General features: G+C 41.2%; 1 protein-coding gene across 3 annotated transcripts in view; it reads right to left on the bottom strand.

Moving 5' to 3' along the window:
* Window positions 1–1574: 1574 nt before the first annotated feature.
* The window catches only part of DUSP10 (dual specificity phosphatase 10), a 44560-nt gene continuing 20283 nt past the window's right edge, over window positions 1575–25851 (bottom strand). For all 3 annotated transcript variants that reach the window (XM_056853580.1, XM_056853581.1, XM_056853582.1), the window contains exons 3-4: window positions 8284–8664; window positions 1575–2067 (exon numbers count right to left, since the gene is read on the bottom strand). In XM_056853580.1, the coding sequence (XP_056709558.1) occupies window positions 1802–2067; window positions 8284–8664 (647 nt within the window). In that variant the 3' untranslated portion in view covers window positions 1575–1801. The remainder of the gene's footprint in view (window positions 2068–8283; window positions 8665–25851) is intronic.

Genomic DNA, 25851 nt, shown 5'->3' with positions numbered 1-25851 from the left:
ATGCAGCCCGCGAGCCAGTCGAGGCAGCCACACACTCAGTCCCAAGGTGTAAATGATCAGACTGTTAAATAAAAGAAAATACTGTAAGAGTGTTATTGTGTTAAGCATGTTTGTATTTTAAGTAAAAAAAATAAAGTAAAAATATATTACCATTAATTGGCTTTGCCTATGTCTTCTATAAAGTTTCCATCTCCGGTACCTGGCATTAAATTTTACAGTACACATGGCCTGTCCTGGACGAAGCGACATTTATGTTACGTCCGGCCCTCGTAACAAACGTGTTCCACACCCCTGCTTTAAAGTAAGCTGCGGGGGGTGGGGGAAATGTTGAGCTATTTGTGATAAGAAGTTTGTGACAGAAAAAGAAGTGAATGGTTAAGTTCAATCAGTTAAAAGATGAAAGAAAAGGGACTTGGTGAAGGAATTCTGTCAGGCTGAATGAAGGTGTGCCCTACATACTAACTGTTAGAACCATGGGTAGTTATAACACAACCCCTGCCCTGTTTAAACACTCCTGTGTCTGGCCGTACGCAGGCAGTGGCAGCATTTCAGCAATGTACTGGCCCACACAGACATGACTGTGGAGCCAAGCTCTTACAGTACGATCCTATGCAGAGTTACTCCAGTCTAAGCCCACACTGACATCAGTAGGTTTAGTCTGAAGTAACTCAGCGTAGGGTTGCAGTGTGAACTGGGTAAATTCTTCATCCATGGTCGATATGAGGCTACCAGAACCTTCCACTACATACCACAAAATTTGTTTTGAGCAATAGCTTGAAGAAATCAAAGAGCACACACAGAGGCAATTTCCAAAACAGTTTTCGTTTTTATAATCAAACTTTTTTTTTTTTAAACTTGAACAGAAACACACTGGTATTTTGTGCGAAAAAATATCTTAAATAAATTTTGCTTATTCTTGATCTTTGTACATTCTGATATACATATGTAACAAGGTTTATGGCACTATAACCAGAAAAGGGAAAAAATAATTGCTTTTGTTGCATTTCTTCTTTAAAATCAAGCCAGCCCACCTTTGCACTTAAAAAAAAAAATTATTACTGGGCAGCCAGCTATCACTGGTTTAATCTCTCTATTTCCCTTAACTGTTATTGCACAAGAAGCCAGTAAAGGCATATGGCATAAAATGGTCAAGTCCCTTGGTGTTAAAACTGCATTATACACCCACCCTCCCGTAAATAGAAAAATAGTACCGGAAGATGAAACGACAAATAAAAAGATTCTCTAGTCAGGAGGGTGAGAAGTGCTTTTGCAGATAGTTTAAGCTGCTCTGATCTTCTTTGCACCGGCAAGCATTTTGCTTAGGTTTTCTTAAGCAAAGCCTTTGCAAACTCAAGGCCCATGGATTTAGTTGTCTTTTTGCTTTTATTTTGGCTGGTTGTGTTTTCTTTTCTCCAAACAGAGTTGTCTTCGGTCTATGAACCTGCACAGACTACTTAGTCATAATCTCTACAAGTAGCTGAATCACCAAATCGGGAAGGAAAAAAAACCCATAGTGTCCAGTTTTTCTTTCACACACACATAGACTTTTTTTAAAAAAAACTGGTTTATTTTCTAAGTATCCCTCCTTCAACCATTTTTTGGAGAAGGGATTTGCAATGGCATTCTGCTCAACATTGTGAAGTCCTTGTATTTTTAAAAACCTTTCCCCCCCAAAAAAAAGGTTTCTTCAGAGATTATCTTAGAATAGCCCCCTCCCCAAATAAAGCTAAAAAGGAAAACCCCAACCTCCCCATCTGTGTCAAGTGAAGAATACGATAGTCTGTTACGCGATTCTTCGCTGTCACACGACAGTCTCTACCCCGATCAGCTTTGGCGTAAGAATTCGTGGTGTGACTCCATTGTTCAGATCTTCTTCAAACTCCAATAATTGCCCCATAAAATTAAGATTAGGAGAAATTATTGGTCGCTTGCCTTTGACAAATTTATAGGCATCAGTCATGGTCATCCGCGTGTGCTTCATCAGGTAAGCAATGACAATGGTGGCAGAGCGGGAAACGCCAGCCTGGCAGTGGATTAGAAGACCTTTTCCACACTGGTGAGCTTCCTCTGAAAAGGACAGAAATGAGTGTCATCATTCCCTTCACAAGAATGGAGGCTTTTAAAAGAATTCAAAATATGCAATATTACAATGCTTCCCACAACACAAGCAGCCAACTTATATTCATTCATTTCGTTAACAGCAAACATAAAACCAAAAAAGTATCTATGTTTCATCTGAACACAAATTTTTGTTTGTTTTGCTCCTCCTACTTCCTGGAAGGCTAAGCTTTCACAAATGCATACATGTCTGGTTTTCATGCTTTCAATGATGAAACTGCCAAGGGCTTGTTCACACTTCTCCCTTTCCATGCCTTCAGATTATTCTTGCTACAATACATTTCCACACAAACACATTAGGAAAGTGGTGTTGACAAGAGAATGAAACATTTAAAAATGGTTTTGGATTCTGGATTACCTACACTTGCCATTGGTAGGGGGAAAATATATGGAGACGTGTGGGCTGCTAGACCAGATATTCTTCAATATGCATCCAGATGGCCAAAAGTAAATTTAGGCCAGCATCTTGAACACTGAACAAGCCTGGGGAGCAAACCTGTATAATAGAACCGCTCTGAAGACCAAGTTAGCAACATAACACAGTAGTCCTATAAAGATCTGTAATATTCTACATAGTGCACAGTGGTGTGCATCTTAGAATTCTACTGCTGTCAAGTCTAATGTATAGGATTGCCAGGTCCCCCTTCCCCTCCAATGGGAGCTTTTTGGGGTGGCGCTGGGGGAGACAATCCTGTGCGTGCAGCCCTGTGTAGCGCATTTACATCACTTCTGGGTTTGCCCCAGAAGCACCGCATTGCACGGGACACTCTAGCACTCTTACCCCCAAAACTCTATGGAAACCAGAGAGTTTGGGGGGGGGCGTTAAAGGAGCAAATGGCCCAACTCTCCTCCCCAGCCCTTCTAAGGTTGGAAGAGTTTGTTCTTATTATTTGTACTTACTTGCATGGCACATGGCCCTTACCTCCAGCTAAGCTACAAATTCCAAAACATTACCAAAGCCAGATTTCTGCCCTTTTACACTTATGGCAGTCACTACACAGAATCTGGAATTCTTGAAGTGTTACCCATTCTCTTTTCATGAGTTTCACAGAGACCACTGGTTAGAAGTTGCTGGGCTCAGACCAATGTCACACATTGCAGAGAGGCACACCTGGGTTTGCCACGGAACATATATTCAACAGCAAACCAGCCATGATTCCCTGACATATGTCCCTAAAAAAGTGATGTGTAAAATGGTTTTCAGAGCTGGTCTGACCCAGCATGGCTATCATTACTTTTGTGTGCATGTGCTTTCCCAGGGAAGGTTTCTTAGCATTTACTTTTGCAAAGGCTGTGACTACATGCATTGTTTCTGCAGACAGACGTTCCGTCTTTGTTTCAACCTTCATAAAACCCAGCAGTGGAAGAAATAATCTATTTAAGACAATCCAGATCTTTTCAGATCCAATTTAAACTGTCCCCAGGGCAAAGCTAAGCCCTGATTAGTTACTTAACAGAATATTTATCCTACTAAAAAGTCAAGATGAAGACATATTTATTTATCCAATACTCAGGCATAGCTTTAGGCTGAAGTTATCACAATGAAGAAAAAAAGAATTTGGCAATAGGATCTCTTCCAGTACATAGCCCTCAGTAGTCTTTGCAATGGGAAGAGACCGTGTGCAAAGAACTGGTCAACACGGCACTAGTGAATTATTTAAACTCTTCCTTCCATTTCACTATCCTCCCACAATTAAAAAAAAACTCACAATAGCCCCATTAAATGAGGATAGCCCTGTACATGATCCTACCTCTATTTCTACATATATACTAGAAGGATACAGAGGCAAACTGAATTTGAAAAGGGTAAGGTTGGCACTGCCACTGGACAGCATGAACAACTGTCCTGGATGAGAGTTGGTACTGATTATACAAAAACTCTTTCGTTCCACAAGAATCAGAATGCACCAGTGTCAGCCAGGCTGGTTTGCAGTTGGCACAACTCAGCTGAACGTGAGTCCCCATCACTACCAAAAGTTCAGGTGTGCTCACAGTGAACTGTTCAGAGAGCCAGTGTGGTTTAGTGGTTAAGAGCGGTGGTTTGGAGTGGTGGACTCTGATCTGGAGAACTGGGTTTGATTCCCCACTCCTCCGCATGAGCAGAGGATGCTAATCTGGTGAACTGGATTTGTTTCCCCACTCCTACACATGAAGCTAGTTGGGTGACCTTGGGCTAATCACAGCTCCTAGAGCTCTCTCAGCTCCACCTACCTCACAGGGTGTCTGTTGTGGGGAGGGGAAGGGAAGGCGATTGTAAGCCAGTTTGATTCTTCCTTAAGTGGTAGAGAAAGTTGGCATATAAAAATCAACTCTTCTTCTTCCTCTCACTACACCTCCAATGCCAACCTACTTCCATTACCCTCATTCTAATACATCAAACTTTTATGGCAGATACATATGGCAGATACATATAGAGTTGTTTTATTAATCCCTGGCTCCTTTCATATTACTCAGGTTGAAACTGGATACATTTAGCAAGTGTTCTTTGGGCGGTCAGCTCATGAACTGAGCAAAATCCTTCAAAGTAATTTCTGGCAGGATGAAGATACAAAAGTATGCCACACCGCTCTGACAACTATATTAAACACAGACATGACTTGGGTTTTTTTTTTTGTGCACTTTTATCCTCCCTTTCATCCAAGGAGCTCAGAGTAGCATACATTGGTCTCCCCACCTCCATTCATCCTCACAGCAATACAGTGAGGTAAATTGGGCTGAAAGAAAGTGAATGGGTTCATGATCACCCAAGTTAAGTTTCATTGCAAGTGAGGATTTGAACCCCGGGCTCCCTGGTCCTAATCCAACATTCTAACGAGTACATCACACTGGGGCTTTGCATTCTGAGAAATGTTTTTCTTTAAAACAAATACTACCACATGACAGGCATTCACCAGAATACCAGAGTGTGAATGCTGGAGAGCTACATACATCCAGCTTCTGAATCCCAAGCAATATAGCATGAAGGATATAACTCCATTGACATAGTATATGGGCATACTGCTCATGGGCTTAAGACATTTATATTAAACACTCACAAATTATCCCTGCCTGAGAAAGACACTCATGACTCACACCACATTTACAAAAACTATGCCTTGCAATGCCTTGCATATTTTTATAGTGCTTGGTAGGACACAGCACTTTCCCTTTCAAAGCATGTTACATAGATTATCCCAGGGATTTTTACAGCGCCCTGTAAAGTAGGCCTGTTTATTAAAGGGTAGAGGCTGGTAAGATAGGAGAATGCCTTGCAAGTGAGCTCATGCATCTAGATTTGGCATCTAGCAAGCATATTGCAATGTTTTATTCCTTTACTGAAATAAAGGCTATGATAAAACACATGAAGAAGCAGTCTATTACTGTTAGGCACTCAATTTGGTACCATTCAAATGCCCAATATTGTCTTCTATATACACACAGAACTTTGGGCATGACTTTATGAAACTGAGTTTGGTAGCTTAAAAAAAGGGGTCCATTCTTTCTTAAGTCATAGGGAATAGGGGACCCCCAGGAATAGCTGGGGGGGGAATCAGAAAAATCAGTGCAATTTTCCCCCCTCTGCCCATGGAACTCCTAGGTTGGTTCCAAGTCTATAACTCTTCTGTGAGATGGGCACTTCTGCTGGTTAAAGGTGGGGGCTACCTTTAACAATTCTCCTTTCCCATCATAGACCCCCAAACACGTTTTCAAATGTTCTCTGACCTCCACAGACAACTTTCCATGGAACACATAAGGCTACAGCTGAAAGAAGAAAAGAGAGGAAAGATCTGTTCTATTTTTAGAGCTCCACTCAAAGTCCTGTGAATTTAACCCATTATTTCAACAATAGTTATTTTAACTACAGGGCCTATACAGTATGCCTGCATAATATTAGGAATGGAAAAGAGTTTTAAAAGTGGAGAAATTAATAAATCAGTTCCTAAATCCCTAAGCGTTTATAAACTATCCAGCTCCCCAGATTTCATCTCAATATAGAGTGGCTTGACATCTGCCAGTTTCCCTCTGCTCCCACTTTCCTATATGTCCCCCAAATTTGCCAAGTTGTAATGGACAATGGGATGAGGGAAGCCAATATGTGTGTGTGTGTGAAGTGCCGTCAAGTCACAGCTAACTTATGGTGACCTCTCATAGGGTTTTCAAGGCAAGGGGACTATCAGAGGTGGTTTGCCACTGCCTTCCCATAAAGGTTAAAGGGGAGAGCCAAGTCTAAGCCATGTCTAAAGGGGAGAGCCACATCTAAGCCATGTCTAAGTTTACTGATGTAAACTTGTAGAAGTGTCAGTTTTTAAAAATTCTTCCTGGCACATTATCCAGGAAGAAAAAAACAAAACAAGATTACAGTTTTCAGAGTTCCATCAGTAGAAGAGCATCTAAGGATGCTCAGAACCCATCATTACAAAGATCTGAAAAATTAGGAGCTTCAGCTGTTGGTCACTACTAACCCACAATATGTTATGTTTGGGAAAGTAGAAAGCTGGGCAGGGGAGGGAGAGATTGGCAGATGAGAGTGGTGGCAGCAACAGAGACTTCCCTCAGGTTTGGTTGTTCTGAACTTCAAGACATTCTTAGAAAGAGCCAGGGCTTAAAAAAAGCTTGAAAAGACCCAACCCGTTCCTAATGGAGATGGGTGAGTTTTCTCCGACTTCATGATAATTATCATACATCACACATCATGTAAATGGCAGGATTACAGGAAGAATGGATCATTAGTTTAGCAATCAGAGTCACACAAAACGCCTAGCAACAGAACAAATTTAAAGAACAGCTAGATTTGTGTACACTGATTGGATGTACTTAACGTAGCAGAGATTTTTTTTAATGAACCTGGCAGGTGTACAACTGCAGCTGGAGGACACACTGTACCTGTACCAAAGTACTTTTATTCTGACAATGTTTATCCTCAAGTTGTGGACAAACCAGAATCACATTGCTAGTATGCTTTAAGTAATCATAAAAGTAAAACAAGAAAAATAACTTGGGTAAGTGCTATCTACTTCTCTTCTTTCAGTCTTAGAGTTGCCACTGTATTTTCAAAATGTCCCTCTATAAACTAAGCTAGAAACTTACAAGAGAAATATCATGCTATCTTCACAAAGTCTCTGGGATAGGGTAGGCTACACATTTTGAACAGTCATGGGGGTCAAGGGCTAGTGATTATGCATTTAGCACTAAAACGGCAGATAAGCGGATGGAACCACAGAAAATGCTCTGTCCTCTTCCTTTCTACTACCAAACAATACATTTGAATTGTTCTCCAGAATGTGTTCTAAATGCTTAGCTACCCAATTAAATGTTTGTGATGTGTGTGTGATATATACATGTCAGCAAATTATGCTACAATGCCTCACCTGCTTGAAATTCATTTCCAAATAATGCATTACAAAAGTGAAAAGGACTGATAAGTTTTCCCATAGTTTTTTTCCTATGAAAGTAATAAAGGAATGGGGGTGGGGAGGTGGCACAGTGGTAGATAAAAGCCTCTGCTGAAAATGAAAATAAAAGTCAGTGGCTGCAAAAATCTTAAAATCACAATTCAGCAAATTCCTTCACCTGCAACGTCACTACACAATTAAAAATTGGGCTGTTTCATATTCCCCCCATTATATGAAGAAAACCTCATCTGGCAGCAAACTAGAAGGGGGGAAAGCCAGGCACACCAATGGAAAACCAACCAGCTGGAAACCCTGAGTACCAGCACCGCAAGGAAAGGTGAAGAAAGGGGCAAGGCTTAATTTGTCTCTTCTAGACTCTCTGCTATGGTTTAAAAATAGGCACACATCTCATTTTACATGTGTAAATGCACATATATCCTCTTCTCCCACAGTGCAATCCTGTGCAGAGTTACTCTGCACAGGATTGCAGTGATATTTAGTTTGTCACAGAAAGTCTCAGGGCCAAAGCTGGGTTTGTCTTCTACAATATAAGAAAAGGCACCAAGAAGCCTTTTCAGAATTAACCAGTAGAACTGTTTTGTGGGTACCAAGGGCAGATGCAGTTTTCTCAGGTGTTGCACTTCTCAAAAATAAGGGTAGCTTCACTGTTCAGCCCCTTGGGCTGAGATAATCAGTTCTATGCCTATCAACCTTGCATTAAATGCCTTTAAGCCATGAAATCAGAAATTACAGCAGTTTATGAGGAAAGAGAATCCCAAGCAGAGATAGTTACCAATGAATTCAAAAGCCTCTTCGAAATACTGCCTGAGATTCTGCTTGTTGCTGTCTGTGGCAGGGAGTCGTTTGTAGTTGAACAAACCTTTCTCATAATGATAAAGGGGCAGGTGAGTGGTTACGTTGATTATGTAGCCTATGTTCAACCGCTGCATCTTCTCCAAGTCCTGAGCATCATGCTCATTTCCAAGGAACAAGAAGGGCAAGATGGGAGTGAGCTCAGCATTTTCGATGTCTGGAGTGGTGGGGATTGACTGAGGTAGTGTAGACGTCACTGCCATGGCACCACCTCCTCCTCCTCCTCCTTCAGGGCACTCTTGGAGTTGGAGGGAGTTGTCACAGAGGTTTTCATGGTTCTGTTTAAAACTGCTGAGTCCACCTGCATTGGAGAGAAATTAGATATGCTTTTCAGAGACCTGACCAAGACCTGAACTGTGGAACATTCACAATGCAACAAGCACCTAAACTTGTAGCGTTATGGAAGCTGCAGTTTTCAATACACTTCCTCTACACTCAGCAATCTAGCTAAAACCAGTGGGTCTGTTCAGGAATGTAGGGACTCACGTACCACACTATTTAGTCACCACTTACTCTCACTTCTGTTGGCAACAACAAACAGGAGATAGAGTTCAGCTATGCAGTTTTGCACAATTGCTGTGAAGCAGGTATGAAGTTTGCATGGACAGGCCTCATATATACAGGCTGATACTATGTATATATTATTTGCTTATGTGATTCAGAGCCCATTTCTGAAGGGGGGGCAAAGCTCCTTAGGAGCCGACTTGACCCCATGCCAGAGTGTCACCTTATCACGGGGCAAATACACCGGTGTCCAGGTGCCGCTGGCCCCCACTGCCGGCACAGCCACGCCAGCAGGGCTTTCCCAGAAGGGAAAGCCCACGCCAGGTTGGGGGGGGGGGCATTTCCGGGACGTTCCCAGAGGTGGAGCTGACTTTAGGCAGCTTCCACAGCCTTTTCGCCCTGGAAACACCCCCCTGAGCGGTGGTGGGGCTGCTCCCTATAGGGCATTTCTCCCTTTTTTTCTTTATTTTTTTTAATGCTTTGTTTTCCTTTGCGGTGGCCGGGAAGCCTCTCATGAGGCACCATGGCTGCGCCATTCCCAGCCACCACTGACCCACTCCCCCTTTAGGAATGGGGTGTAAGAATAGAATTACCACTGTCTCCTAAACCATACCAGACAATTTTCCAGGGATAATACACTGATAATTTATTACCTCGGTGGTCTAAAAGCAGCTTGCTTCAATATGTATGGCATTATGTCCTTTATCTATAAACTTTGCTACACATTTTCGACACTTGTTTCTCCAAACAAGAAATTTAAAAACTTATTTTAAGAAAAGATATATGGTTGTTTTACACATGTAATTTAAGTCCTCTCACTTCCTGAATAGGATTACTCATTACAGATAGGGAGGGGAGAAAGCACCCAGCTAATAAAGACCAAAAGGACCATAGAGCATTTGGATTTCATGCTGAGGACCATACAGCATTTAGCTTTCATCTTGAGGAAACAATTATATTTTGCTTTGCTTATTAAAATGGCATCTTGTATAACAAATTGTTCACAGTGCTTCAAAGAGGCTTAACATGATTTCAGGACAGAATCATTTGAAGAAGGAAGGGGCAATCAAACAAAGACGACACATGATCTCACACGCTGTTTTAAGTTTTCCAAAACCACTTTAGGATTTTTCAGACTGTTTTCTAAACTGATAATCCAACAACAACAACAACAACTGAAGAGATGCTTAGAAAACTTTTTTACACCTCACTCCCAAAATGACATCAGCTCAGGCTCCCCCACCTGCCTGGTTTCCAGGGCAATTACACAAAGACATACAATGACATCAGCTTGGCATGACATCAGCTCTTTGAGTGCAAACAATGCAAGAAGAGCTACTTTGTTTGAAGTCTTTTGGTACAACTGTGTTCCTGGGAGCCAGTGATGTAATGCTAACAGGTGGTTGACCCTGCTTCTGTTCAAGAGAAAAATGAGGAAAAAATCCAAGATATCCCTCCAGTATAAATATAAGACTATGGCTTAAGCTTTTATTAAACACATAGGGAATAGTGCATTAATTCAGAGAGGAATATCTAATGCAAATTAGACAAAAACTCTCAAGAATGAGAAGCTGTCTATTAAGTGGCGTAATCTGGCTATCAAGAAAGAAAGATCTAGTGCTATAAACACTATTTATTCTGCTGAAAGGCAGAGGTTAAAATGGCAACACATAGTTATGTTTACAATGTTCTTCGTATTGCTAGACATTTACTTGGTCTATAAAATTATCTGTGCTAGAACAAAAAAAAAAAGGCTTTAGAAGTTCCAGACTCTCAATGATATGGCATCAACTTTACCTTTTAATCAGAGATGTTTTGCCCCATTCTAAACACCCCAGTGATCTATAATTTTAAAGGGAAGATTGGGTATTATAATACAGGTGAAACAGAGACAGAATTAAGTCTTTTGAATACCATAATTTAGTATTTTTGTTAACAGAAAATTTTCCGCGAGTCTATTATATAATCAGCAAAAACATACCCAAAAATCAAAATCTTGAAGTAGCACGACCAGGCTTTTTTTGTCCTAGTTTTATAAATCATTTCAGAAAACTTAGAAGCCCTTCCCCCAATTCACAGAGAAAACTGCTGGCTAAATTATTGTTACCCAAGATGGAGAAAGTCTTTGTTCATTACATAAGAAATGCAGGCACCAATAGGTTTCAAGTTTGGCCACAGCCAAAGCAGAAAGCAAACTTCTTTTTCCGAACTCCCAATGCCCCTTTTTAAAAATTTGGTAGTTTACTTAACAACATCCGATCTTCTTTTTATTAGGAGTAGTAATGTTCTTTCTCCTGTCTCACACTCACAGCTGAAACACTGTGGCTTTAATAGCTGCATGACAGACAAAATTCAATCAATGTACACTCTCATCTAAGAGAGAAACATACCTGTGGAATCTCTGCATGCTATAGACACAGCGCATTTGCCAGGGGAAAAAAAGATGTGATGCTGGATTTGTACTTAAAAATATAAATGAGGGTATTGTGGATTTAAACAATTCAAGCACAGTCACCGGGAGAGTTGTAGACATGTCCATGATTTCATTGTGTGAGAAGCTCCCTTTATTTAGAGTCAGTTTCTAGTTTCAATGACACAGTTCTTATGCCATTTTATTTCATTTGCTTGATCACTAACTCCCCCCCACATCACGTTAAACAGGCCTATACTTATATACATCACTGTTTGGGAGAGGGTGTGACTGAGAAGAGAACTCAATTAAACCTGCAGCTGCCATAATTGGGTTGGTTTTCTTTAAGGATCATTCATATGTTACATCATTTTTAGGATACTGAGGATCTCACAGACCTTTACTGAGTGGTACTGAACACCAAAACTTACACAGGACAGTCACAAAAAAATATCCAGATTTTTAAACACAATTTTTTTTTCAGAAGAGGGGAGAGAGAGAAAGAAGATAACTCTAATTTTTGGACGATAGCGAAATTTTCTCTAGATTTATATTCACTAGAATTATTTCACAGCAATATGTGATGTAATAAAAAGGACAGAATTAAACAGTATAGTGCTTCAGATCTTTAATAATAGGAAATTCCTGCAATCATGCCAAATTACCTAATGTTACTTCTCTAATTTGTCTGGAAGATATTTAGAATTTAGATCCTCATTCTGCATAAACAGAACTACATAATGAAATACAAATATAAACAGAGGTAAACACAAAAATTACCAGCTAGAACCCATGGTTCAAAGTACACATTTTTTGTTCAATAATTCTAACATTAAAAAAATATTCTAAAACATGCTTGCTATTTTTACATGTTGACTGTATGCCAGATCTAAGCCTGCATTTTATGTATGCTCAGTAAAATACACAAAGTCTAGCTTGACTCAGAACTAAAAATACTTTCATGAATGTCAATTGAGACACACCACCTATAAGCTTGTTTGTGCTTCTAAATTTAAAATTCTGCCATTTGAAGTAATCATCTGGGTGAAGCAGATAGGATCTTCCTGGAATGGAGATCCTATCAGATAATGAAAAATATTTTAATCCAGTAGATGTGTATATAATGGAATCGGGCAGACAGAAACATATGAAAAAGAAATTTGAACTAGCAAAAGGATGTCGATAAATTCAGCATTGGAATAGAACTATTAAGATCTACCACATGTGATTTTGCTTTGTGGTTTTCTAACTAGTTACGTTCTTAACTAGAGAATTAATGTTGATCAAAATTAAAAGACAACTGTTCCTTACAGCAAGTTCTAGCACTACTAAAGTGAATGTCTGGATACATACATGCAAAGATCAGCAAGTGTTCCCAGTTCCTAACAGGCAGTAATGCCTCCCAGTCCAATTGCCAGGGGTGCAGTGACCGCTGAGAGAGGGCTGTGGTGCATATGCCGTTTCTCAAACATGCTTTTGGCATCCAGACTACAAGACTAGTGCCCTGGCATTCTATCTTTACCAGTGACTGCTTATGAAATTTTTATTTTAATCCTTCCCTATTTATGACGATCTTGGGGCTTGTATGGTCAGTCTTCATATTTGTATTGATTTATTTTAGTTGCATAAAACTCATCTAGAACTGCCTAAAGCCACCTTGAACCAAGAGGAAAGGCAGGATATAAATGTTCTAATAAAAAAGTAAAAAAAATAAAGCTGTCCTGAAAAACCCTAATAAACTCCAATTTCTACCATTCATGCCCCTATCTTCACTGGACCGTATCTCGAGATAGGAAAGATATTCATCTGTACTGGCAAATAATTAGTACCAATTCCATGATGTTAGGGGACTACTGACATGCCTCCTTCAGTCATGAGATGTACAACTGAACATTCTTTCATGCATGCTTCTAAAGTTACAATGACAACATTATCAGGCAATAATCCTTTTGCTGACCTTGGGGCCAGATCTGGGGTTTCCAGGTGCCCACTAATGACGGGCAATCTCCTGGGGATTACTGCTGCTGCCTACCAACACTCTATGGCAGGCGAAAGCAGGTGGGCTAAAAGGGGGGCAGCGATCTGCATGATGCCATCACGCGAAGGGGAGTGATTAGGGTAGCCAAGTCCCTCTTCGCCACCAGTAGGTGGTTTTTGGGGCGGAGCCTGAGTTGCCAGTATGGATCTGGCAACCGTAGCCAGTTACTTGCTATGCAAAATTTAAACGTGGCCCAAGCATGGAGTACCAGAAAAAATCTTTCTGATTTATCCATTTTCAATTTATGAATTATCACATATATCTTTCTATTGTGGATTATTGTATAAGACACTTTTTTGCGTTCTAATAATTTTTTTAATCCTTCTGAAATGTGGAAGTGATGCTGTTTTGTTCACAACAAGTAGGCTAGGTTCTCTACCCAAAGGATTAAGGTATTTCAAGTTGTCCCAGACTTCTAGAGGTCTTTAATACACACACACAAAGTACATCAAATGTGCTATCTGGACACTGAATGGCACACTTCAGTCGGCCAAGAGAGCTATTCAGAATGAAGAGATCTCCAATTGCAGTTCTTGTGGTGAAAATAAATAAAACCAAAACTCTTTCTATAATTTGTATTGGTGGCCTCAAAGACAAATCTATTTCCTCCAGCTATAAAGCTGTTTAACATGACACTTGGTTCATGAAAACCATGCTTATTTTCAGAAGTATGGAATATGACATTTCTATGCATCTGTGAGTCAGTGTAATATCACAGACAGAGTACTGGACTTGGGAAAAAACTGGGTTCTAGTATGTGTTCATCCTTGAAGATCAGCCCAAAGCCACCTTCTCTCACCACAGCCTACGTAACTATCATGAATGTAGAAGGGATAAAATACAGAAAGAGTAACTGTCAGCTACCCTAAACTCTTGGGAAGAAGGTCAGGATAAAAAGGCCCTGAAGAAAATGCAACACCTATTGAAACCACCTCACCAAAACACAGCCAATGAGATGCAACAAAATTAAGGCCACAAATCTGAGCGCCATGCCTTCAGATCTCCCATGGTTTTGGTGGAAGAGGATCAGAGAGAGTAAAATTTGAACTCTTTATGCTCTCCCCCCAAAAACCCTGCAGTTTTGTAGAACAGGTCAAAATCATTGAGATGTGTGTGTGTGTAAAGTGCCGTCAAGTAGCAGCCAATTTATGGTGACCCCAAAGGGTTTCAAGGCAAGGGATTAAGCAGAGCTGGTTTGCTGTTGCCTTCCTCGCAAAGTCTTCCTGGCTAATCTCCCATCCAACTCTGCTTACCTTCTGAGTTCTGAGGAGATCTGATAACATTCCACAATCCACTGAGAGTTGCCATCAAACATATTCACACTATAAACCCCTATATTTGTTTTATACTGATTCAACTACTGTGGCTTCCCACAAAGAATCCTGGGAATTGTTTAGCTAATGCTCTGCCAGTGCCTTCCCTTCCCACTCATAGAACTCTAGAGGCTTCAACCCTGTTTAAGTCCCTGATGCAGATATTGCTTGCAGGCATAAATAAGGTAATTTAACAAAGACGAAAGCGGGGAGGGAATCCTGTCTGAGTGCATATTTTCCCAAGAAAGGGAATTTTAGATTCACTTCACTGTGAAGTTAAGCTTTAATATTCAGCTTCAGTAGCTGAGCAATATGGATAATAGACATAAGGTGGTATAGATTAGTTTAATTAAGACTTTTTAAGGATTTAAAAGGAATGACAGAAAATGCCATGCCCCAACTGAGGATATAAACCCAGAGTATTTTATTTCTAAGCTAATATCAAACAAATAACATTTGAAACTGTAATCCAACATGTAGGTCCATGTATAATGTTTGAAAGCGTACTGTGCAATTCTGCAAGTACAGCCTGATTGTTTAAAAACTGTGACCTCATTTATTTATATTGCTGCAGAAAGCCTTGCCAAAGCAACAGCTGATGACAGCCTTATGTATTTTTTCCACTAAGACAACAATTAAAGGGCTGTTGTGCTTTTAATGAACAGAGGACATTATGTCAAACCAATTCAAGGCACGTGATGCTTGAAGGATAAGGAAATGTCATTTAAACTACATAATTCAGAGAAAGAGCAGGGATAAAACTGTATTGTCTGAGCTTGGGTCCTTACAGATGTAAAGCTGAGATGCTACTCCTCTTTAATATTAACACGAGGGGGAAAGAGGGCACAGTTTAGCTTCCAAGAGATACGACAGGAAAACAAGCCAATTTAGAGACCCCACGACCTGGCAGCATAGACAATACCGTGTCATTTTGTTACAAAGCACTAACACAGGTACCTGTGGAAATTATTGGGCTAGATCCTGATACTCTATGTTCCCAGTCACCTGAACACTGTTAGTGTGCCATGGACTGGCACATTTCTTTCAGACTCTCTTTTCAAGCAATTTGTTCTCTCCCTTACTTTTTCATGGGTTCAGGCATAACAACAATGCTAGTTTTAAATTTCTTTAAAATGGACAGCTGAATTTCATGGACAGTTAAGATCTGCCCATCATTCTTAGTATTTCTGTATCACAAAGGTGAAGCTAGAAAAGCCTTTTCTTGTCTGCCCTCCATATAGGGTTGCAAGGCCTCTCTTCGCCACCAGCAGGTTTTTGGGGTGAAGCCTGAGGAGGGCAGAGCTTCGTGAGGGGAGGGACTTCAATGCTATAGAGTCCAATTGCCAAAGCGGCCATTTTGTCCAGACGAACTGATCTCTATCGGCTGGAAATCAGTTTTTAACAGCAGATCTTCTACTATTACCTGGAGGTTGGCAACCCTATCAAGGGCGGGACATGTGTCTTGCAAGTGCAAGAAAAGATGAAAACAACAACACTGGCGCAGCACAAGGAAAGAGTACAGTGGCACTGCTTAAAGGCAAATCCACCTAATGCAAACCAGACTTATTATGTCTTCAAAGCTCTTCCACACAATGGAGGCTAATCCATTAATGTTAAGGAGAAGTTCTTCCAGAGGCAATGAAATTTTTAGCCTTTGTGTTTTAACTAAAGCAAACAAAGTGTGTCAGTGTAGGTTAGAGTGTTATTGTCTTAGACAATATCATAACCAAGTGGAAAAAGTAGATACTTCTTCAGGATCACAGCTAATTTCAATTCTTTTTTGTTCTTGTTCTAATCCAGGTAGTGGACATCCTGCTCCTCAGGAGGCAATTTGTTTGAGAACTTTCTGCTCTGCTCATAGGTAAAAGGAGTTTGGTTTTTTTTTTTTTTAGTTGAAGTAGGTCTTTCCTCTAGATGTACAATTTGTCTTCAAGATTAGAAGAAGTAGTTAGCTCCAAAAACATGGGAGCAACACAGATTAGATCTCTACTTGTTGCCCAATTCTGGGCTGAACTGGAGAAAAATGAGGTCATTCACTTTTAAGTATTGTCCTCACCCAAACAAGCCTGGCTTGCATAGGATTCTCACAATCAACAGTGACAGAACCCATCTTTGAAATTTGGATTCTGAAAAATTTCAAGTCTTTGCTTTCAGTCAGCAACACTTTTTGGACAATTCCCTAAACAGACCAAAAAAAAAAAAAAAGGCTGCAGTTCACAGCAAAAAACAAAAAACCCTCCATGTAATATCTTTTACATCACATTTACTCATCACATTGTGCAAGCGTTCGATCTCTTCATCAAGCTGGTTGTTAAGGGTAAGGTGAAAACATATCTTTTAAGCCACAGTTTTAAATTCCCTTCAATGCAATCCTATGCTGATTTACTCCAGTCTAAACCCATTCATTTAAATGAATTTAGACTGGAGAGACTCTGCATAGGATTGCAGTGTTCGACTACTTCCTATGTAGGATGCTTGCTGCCTTCAGTGGGCCATGCAGGGCATGACATATTTATGTATACCCTGCTTTTCTCCCCAGTGGGGACCCTAAGCAGATCATCATTCTCCTCCCCTCCTTTTTATCCTCACAACAACCCTAAGATGTAAGTTAGGCTGAGAGAGTATTGTTCAGCTGGTTTGAGATAGCACTAGGGTTGCCAGCTCCAGCCTGGGAAATACCTGGAGATTTTGGGGGGTGAAGCCTGAAGAGGGCGGGGTTGGAGAGGAGATGGACTTCAATGCCATAGAGTCCAATTGCCAAAGTGGCCATTTTCTCCAGGGGAACTGATCCCTGTCACCTGGAGATCAGTTGTAATAGTGGGAGATCTCCAGCCACCATCTGTAAGTTGGGAACCCTAGATTGCACCCATAGTATGCTAGGAAGAAACCATCCAGTTGAAAATGTGTTTCTTTCCTCCTTTGCCACCCTTTATATTTTTTTTTGCATCCCGCCTGATGACGAGTTTTGGATAACTCAAAAGGTTGCACAATATATTGTTTTTTTGGTTGGTCAATAATAAAAAGGGTTACAAGATTTTGTTTTTGGACAATGCCCTTATTTTCAGACATTTACAAGCAATAGTTCAGAAACCAAGAGTAGCTGATTAGTAAAACTAGTCATTCTGAAAGCAGTGATTTCCCCCCAATGTACTACCTGAACTCCATCAGTCCATTTCCTTCCTACTAATTCCAAATTGTTCCCCAGTGTCCCCACTCTATGCATGTCTCACCAACTTCAGTGGGGCTGGTCAGTGGGAGACCTGGGGATGGGGACAAGGAGGGGTGCCTGTCACTAACAGCTTTACCATAGTTTCCAGCAATTCATAAAAAGGTGTGACATCGCTTGGGAGGACCCCCAGAAGAGACATCATGTCATCTCCAAGAGTGCTTTAAAAATTCTTTCTCCTGTTGTCCCCTAGTAGGGTTGCCAACCTCCAGGTAGTAGCTTGAGATCTCCTGCTATTACAACCGATCTAGATCAGTTTACCTGGAGAAAATGGCCGCTTTGGCAACTGGGCTCTACAGCTTGAAGTCCCTCCCTTCCCCAAACCCCACCCTCCTTAGGCTCTGCCCCAAAAACCTCCCGCCAATGGTGAAGAGGGACCTGGAAACCCTAGCCCCTAGAGTGCTGGCATTTAAGGCACACTTGGGCCAGGACGTCTCCTAACCTGAGCAGGAGTATGGCAACCCTAGGCTTGTCCCCAGGTAAGAGTGCGTAGGAATGTAGTCTTAAAAGTAGTGTTTTTTCCCAGCATAATGAAGGAAGGCACCTACTACACAACAGTCTTTGTGTGATTCTCCCCCTCCCCCCACCATCCCTTTAGAAAGAGACGGCAGCGCTACATATTTCTTCCTCAGAACTGGTAGAGTATTCTAGTATTCTAGGTACAGTATTCTACTCACTGCTGTTTATTAAAATTGGGGACACCACCAACTCCAACACTCAAAAAGTTAAATATGCAACTTGCAAAGAACTCAGGTGACAGGAAATCATAGGCCTCTGCTGCAGGAGGAAGTGGGTAGCATTACAGGTTTTCACCCCACTGTTTTTACATCAGGGGACATCTGTGTTTGTGTGTGTGTGTGTCTCACAAACAGAGCACGACATCTGCCGTGGGGAAGTGTTTGCCTCTTAAATACGAAAAAAACAGGATGTTATTAAGCGATTTGCAATAGTTGTACCCCTCATCACTGGTTTCACAGTCACTATCCGATTAGGGGGAGGGAAGGCGGCATGGTATAACCTGATCACATCAGACCTCGGAAGCTAAGCAGGGTCGGTACTTGGAAGGGAGACCACAAGGCAGACTCTGCAGAGGAAGGCAGTGGCAAACCACCTCTGCCTCTCACTTGCCTTGAAAGCCCTATGCTAGGGTCACGAAAAAGTCAGCTGCAACTTGATTTTACTTTACACACATACGCACGTGCACACACACACACCCAATTAGGGTTCCCAACACAAACAACTGCAATTCATAACCTTAAACTGATGTCCAGAGACTCACTAAGGAAATGCTACCCCCCGAACTATCTGAATCCTTCAAATATGTAATACCCCCACAAAGAGAAGCATCACCTTGAGAACAATTGCCTGGATCTTTCTCAATGGTGTACTTAGTGCTTGGAATAAAATAAAAGTTGAGAGATTTCTGGAGTCCCTGCCAACAGTCTAGCAACAAGCAATCTCATAAAGCTGCCATGAACATCTCTTCAGCCTCTAACAAGAAAAAAAGTGGTCAGCAACTACAAGAACAGCGGTTCTCAGAAGATACATGGATCTCAGAGCTGCATGTGGGGGGGGGGACTTCTGGCAGGCTATGTTCCTTTTATCTGTTTGTCAGAAAAGTTTCCTCACAGGAGAGCCAGCGTAGTGTAGTGGTTAAGAACGGTTGTTTGGAGAGGTGGACTCCAATCTGGAATCTAGAGAACCGGGTTTGATTTCCCACTCCTTAATATGAGCGGCGGATGCTAGTCTGATGAACCAAGTTGGTCTCCCCACTCTTACACATGAAGCCAGTTGGGTGACCTTGGGCTAGTCACAGCTCTCTTAGAGCTCTCTCAGCCTCACCTACCTCACAGGGTGTCTGTTGTGGGGAGGGGAAGGGAAGGTGATTGTAAGCTGGTTTGATTCTTCCTTAAGTGGTAGAGAAAGTCAGCATATAAAAACCAACTCTAATTTTCAGGTACATATACCCAAGTACGAATTACACACATTGTCAAGTGTGTGAAGCATGCATGTGTAGAATTTGATTTCCTTCATTTCTGAGTTAGAGCCTCATACCTATCTCTTCACACCTGCATAGACATCTATCACACTTCAAACAGTGGACGTGCATGTACTTTGGAATCCCAGAGAAACATCCCAGACACGCTAATGGTCAGGTAACATGCAAGAACTTCTGTAGCAAGTGCTCATGAATGGACTTCCCTTTTCATTATATATAATAAAAAACAGATGATACCTGACCTCTTTCAGTATTTCTGTATGAAAGACTGACTCGGTGTTCAACATTGTCTGATAATGCTTTGCATTCAGCCCACATAATGTTCCTGGTTATCAGTGAAAATCCCCGTTTCCTTCACTGCCTAACTAGACAATGGTAACTGTGTGAAGCAGAAAATCCCATCGACACATTGGTTTGCTATGTTGCTGGAATGCTGATGGTTATTAGGCATACTTCGTGTCCCACATGGATCAGGAAAAGAGGGGGACATCTTGTCTTCTGCTATTTATAGGAGCAGTGTATTGAACAAGGGGGGAAAGTAGTAGGCATTGGATGGATGCTTAACCTTTCTTCCAGGACTCCCTCGACTTCCTCCCCAGCCACTTTCCCTGCAGCCAGGGACACATTTAAGCACTCTTCTTCCAAAGCACGGCTTTTTCATAGCCAATCACTACCTCCTGGTGCTGCTTTGCACAAAAGTAGCAGCGGCTTGAAGACAAGCAAAACATAATTACAGAAAGGGGAATTCCTGATTTCTGATATACACCCCTGCTTCCAGTTCACTGCATGAGCAAGTCAATCAAGCCCAAGCATCTTTCTACATGTAGAAATATTGGATGCATTAGGGATGGGTAGGTTAAAGGCTGCCCCACACAATCAGATGTATCATGTTATCTGCAGATTTTTTTTGTTCGTGTGAATGTTTATTGGAAGGGATCCGTGAACTGAGCTTTTATATCTCATTAACATTGTACTGGTCAACTGAGGAATGCTTTTTAACTTGATACCTACCACTTGGAGTTCTTATGCAATTCAGCTCCAAGATGTCCCTGAATGCCCACCAGTGTTAAGAGTAAATAATGTTTTTGGTCTTCCAAAACATTATGCTAGCATGAGTCAAATGCTGGGCTCAAATGAGCAGGACATCTTGACAATGAGAATGACCAATATAAATTGTAAAAGGGAAAGGGAGGAAGGAACCATCTGCTAGGCAGCTCCCACTCATTACAGTGGGACTAATACAAGAGAACATCCTACGGTTTTGCAAAGGTAGCCTGTAGTTAATAGTCAAATATTTTGCAAGCCCTTTTCCTAACATTCTTTATCTTTCTTACTTTGAGAACTACTGAAAGAATGAATGCCAGAGTGAAGTTTACTTCTGGATCACAACACCTATCTGGTGCTAGCCTTTAGTTCTGCAAGCACCTTATACGGGCCGTGCTTTCTCACTCTAGGAATTTTGTTGTTCTGTGCAGGAAAAATGGCAACCTAGCCTAGGAAAGAGATGTGAAGAAGTCTATAGGACTCTTTGTATATTCTCAACTGTTTTCTCACAACATTTTTTGTCTTCGCATTGGTTGACAAGGTATAATAAATTCTGCTCTACTCTTGTGCTTGATCCAAAAATGGCCATTTCATACATTCGGCTGAGCACGAGATGTGGCAGTCACAGCAATGCACTGATGCATGAACTCATTGACACACTTACTTAGACCTCAGCCTGTGGAAAGGAACACACAAACAGACAGCAGGAAACACTTCCATAAACTCAGGACAGTTTGAAATGTTTGTTTCCCTTCCCCTTAGACACCTATCAATGTATTTCCAGCATGTAATGCAAACAGAGTGGCCAACACAAACCTGGCAAGGGGGCAAGGCTAGGGCTGCCAACTTTAGCTTGGGAATTTCTTAACAATTTGAAAATGGTATTTAGGGAGATGAGGAGTAGATAGTTCCTCCAAGTTCTTTGTAGTCTGGAGATCAGTTATAGTCAGTGCTTTTTTTGGAAGGAAGGCAGGCAGGGAAAGGGAAAATAAAAGGGAAAGGAAAGGAAGGTGCCCATATTCCTAGATGAAGGTGGAGTGAAAATTGATGGAAGGAACATTAATACTTTGAGATATGCAGATGACACCACATTACTGGCTGAATACAGTGAAGACTTGAAACGACTACTAATGAAGGTTAAAGCAGAAAGTGCCAAAGCAGGAGTACAGCTGAACACCAAGAAGACAAAAGTAATGACTTCTGAGGGATTACACAACTTGAAGGTTGGCAATGAAGAAACTGAAATGGTTAAAGATTTTCTATTCCTTGGCTCCATCATCAACCAAAAGGGAAACTGCAGCCAAGAAATCAGAAGGAGACTGAGATTGGGAAGGGCAGCCAACGAAGAGGCTAGAAAAGATCCTTAAGTGTAAGGTGGTGCTGACAACCAAGACCAAGATAATTCACACTATAGTATTCCCCATTACTATGTATGGATGTGAAAGCTGGACAATGAGAAAGCTGACAGGAAGAAAGTAGATTCCTTTGAAATGTGGTGTTGGGGGGAGAGTTTTATGGATACCATGGACCACCAAAAAGACAAATAGGCAGGGGTTCTAGATCAAATCAAACCAGAAATCTTCCAAGAAGTGAAAACGACCAAACTGAGGCTATCATATTTTGGTCACATTACGAGAAGATAAGATTCCCTGGAAAAGGTAATAATGCTGGAAAAGACAATCATGCTAGGAAAAGTTGAAGGCAGCAGGAAGAGAGGAAGACCCAACACGAGATGGATTACTCATTCAAGGAAGTCACAGCTCTCAATTTGTAAGACCCATGAAAGGCTGCTAATGATTGAACGTTTTGGAGGTCATTAATTCATAGGGTCTCTATAAGTCAGAAGCGACTTGATGGCACTTAACACACACACTCATATATAAGGTTGCACCAATTTCCACCAATCCCCCCCACCCTTTGCAGATCCCCATGAGTCTGCTCCTGAGTGTCCAACTCTCTCTTTTTCTCTGGCTGAGTGATCCAGGCTAGTGCTGGAGGATCAAGACTTGGCAGAGTCTCCAAAAACATAGATACCAGTACTCGCTACCTGTGAGTACCATCACACACGTAAAAAAACAATAACCTGGTTATACTTTTGGGAGAACTCCATACCCTACCTTGAGGTTGATAACCCCAGGCAAGACCTATGTGGGATAGTAGAGAGAGCTCAAACCATGTAGAGTTCAAAGGGGCAGAGCCAACCTAAGGGGCACAGGTACCCCACCCCGCCCTTGGAGAAGCAAAAAAAAAGGCAGCCACAGACAGCTACACTGTTTAGAGAAGTTACTTTTGAACTGCAAAAAAATTCTGAGCTCAAAAATGAAAGTTAAACCTGGCTGCAAGCCTTGTGCTGCAAGGGTCATAAAGGCAAAGCACAGAAAAATGCCTCTGCCTTCAAAATCACTAAACTGCTAAAAAATATGAGTTGCTCTGCTCTTCCCCCATTATATGAAAAAGTTTATCTGGCAAACAGACACTAGCTTCTCTACGTACACCGAGTAGATAGCAAAATCCAAATGCTGCAACCCTTTCCAGACTTTGGTTCAGAATAGATCCCACCGTCTGCCAACACTTTTCAGTATGGAGCAATTAGGTTCCATTCATTCCTACATACAATACCAAAAAGAACACCTGGAATCTATCCACCCTTGTACTCAGTACATAGTCACAACTCTAGGTCATGTTATTTTCTTACAATATGTACAACTGAGAAGCATGCAATCCACAGATGAACCCAGGGTTGATTACCTGCTAGCAAACAAGTGGAGCGGGGGTGGTGGTAGGGTTGCCAACCTCCAGGTACCAACTGGATATCTCCCACTATTACAACTGATCTCCAGCTGATAGAGATCAGTTCACCTGGAGAAAATGGCTGCTTTGGCAATTGGGCTCTATGGCATTGAAGTCCCTTCCCTAACCAAACCCTGCCCTCCTCAGGCTCTACCCCAAAATCTCCAAGTATTTCCTAACCCAGAGTATTACCTGCTAGCAAGTACCTTATACCTCTTAGTTTGAGTGATAAAGCTGCCCTTTACCTCTCAAACTAAGAGTATGAGTGATATAAGGCCCCTCACGAGGTTGTAAACCAGAAGTGCCGTGCACATGGTGTGTATGCGCATGTGCATGTTTGCTTGCCGACCCTCAGGTGGTCGGCAGGCAGAGGGGTGAATTACCAGGGGTTTGCCCGCCACCACCTGGCAACCCTACACATGAAGCCAGCTGGGTGGCCTTGGGCTAGTCACAGCTCTCTTGGAGCTCTCTCAGCCCCACCAACCTCATGGGGTGTCTGTTGTGGGGAGGGGAAGGGAAGGTGATTGTACGCCAGTTTGATTCTTAAGTGGTAGAGAAGGTTGGCATATAAAAAAAAAAACACTTCTTCTCTAACTTGCCTCCTTAGCGTAGTCAAAATCCCATATGGCTTTTGCCCCCACAGGGTCTGCATAGCTTTTCCAGTGATCAAAAGATGACCCTACCTCCTTCAACAGAGGGAAAGCAGGCAGGATTACATCCCGATACAATTGTTGTACTAAGTTATAGGTAAACACAATTCATGTTTTAAGATGTCTGCAGTTTGAAAGTATTGCGTATATTTTATTTTCTTCAAAAAAAAAAATTGAAACACCAATTTTTCCTCCTGGCTTCGTGGTTTTAAGAAATGAACCAGAAGAGTGGGCTACAATCATCACCTTTCTTAAAACTTTTGCTAAATGTTATAAATAATAACCGCACCGCCACACAGTTAGCCCTTCACAGCATACAATACAATGCAATTAGCATACCAGGCACTTCTATAATGATACCATTAGCTATGTAGCAGCTATATATGATTTTTTGTCAGCTTTCTTCACACTGTTCTAAAGATTTTCAACAGCTCCCACATCCTAGCCTTCCTTCACTGCATTCTTTCCAATACTGCTCTTAAACATCAAATTACCTCAACACTGATTGACATTCAACCTTCTACATCCCTAGAGGGCAGATAATACCTTGCAGCAAAAATAAAGTGAAATCAAATTCTTGATACAGACCACGATTACCTGTACAGGATTAACTCAAGCTTGTAACTTTCAAACCAAGCAAAGGTTTGGTGAAACCCCCCATTGCTTAAAAAAATGCACAAGCATTTTCACTCCTTGATGCAGTTCTTTTTACCAATGGCATCTACATAATGTAGGGTTGCTAACCTCCAGGTGGTGCAAAAAAATACTCACAATACTAGAAACCACAAGTAGCAACAAACAAACTAGCACGACTCAATAGGAAATTCCAAAAATTCATTCAAGTGCTAACAATGAAAAACCACCAAAAGTGTGTAATACAAAACTATATAAACACTATATACAAAAATACCAGGAACAAATGGAAAAAGTCCAAAGTCCAAAGGTCTTATCCTATTCCATCATCTTCAGATGTAAACGTAGAAATAAGGTCCACAAGGGTCCACGGGTGGTAACAAGACAGTGAAGAGAGGAAACGCTATTCCGGATATCTTTAGCGCTTTCACAAAAGCACAGCTTCATCAGCCTAGAAAAATTTTTTATACCATTTTAACGTTTTTACATTTTCCAAATGAATAAATAGTTAGTCAATGATAAATATAAGGATAGACAACAATAATTATACAAAAAAGCTTACCTCTAAGTGTATTGAAAAAGCAAACTCACTGGGAGTAATTAATCCATATAGTTCAATTTCTTTTATTATCCAAACGTATTAGTTTGATATAATACTATATTTTGCAATTTTTTAATTTTTTAATATTTTTTATGCTCCCAAAAAGAAGGGCTGCTAAACCTTCCGGTTCTAAGTTAGATTGTAAAGATACTGCATACGCAGATATAGAGCTAATGGGTCACGTGCTGCCGTTGTTGCTGAATTCATTAAAGGCACAGTGTCAAAAACGGAGCTCAACTCATAAGAAGCAGGACAAATCAAATTCATTATTTAACCCGTT

Source organism: Euleptes europaea, chromosome 7 (genome assembly GCF_029931775.1).
Source record: "Euleptes europaea isolate rEulEur1 chromosome 7, rEulEur1.hap1, whole genome shotgun sequence".
In the NCBI taxonomy this organism is placed as follows: Eukaryota; Metazoa; Chordata; class Lepidosauria; order Squamata; family Sphaerodactylidae; genus Euleptes; species Euleptes europaea.
The sequence above is the reverse complement of the archived record's forward strand: the minus strand, read 5'-3'. Positions and strand labels throughout refer to the sequence as shown.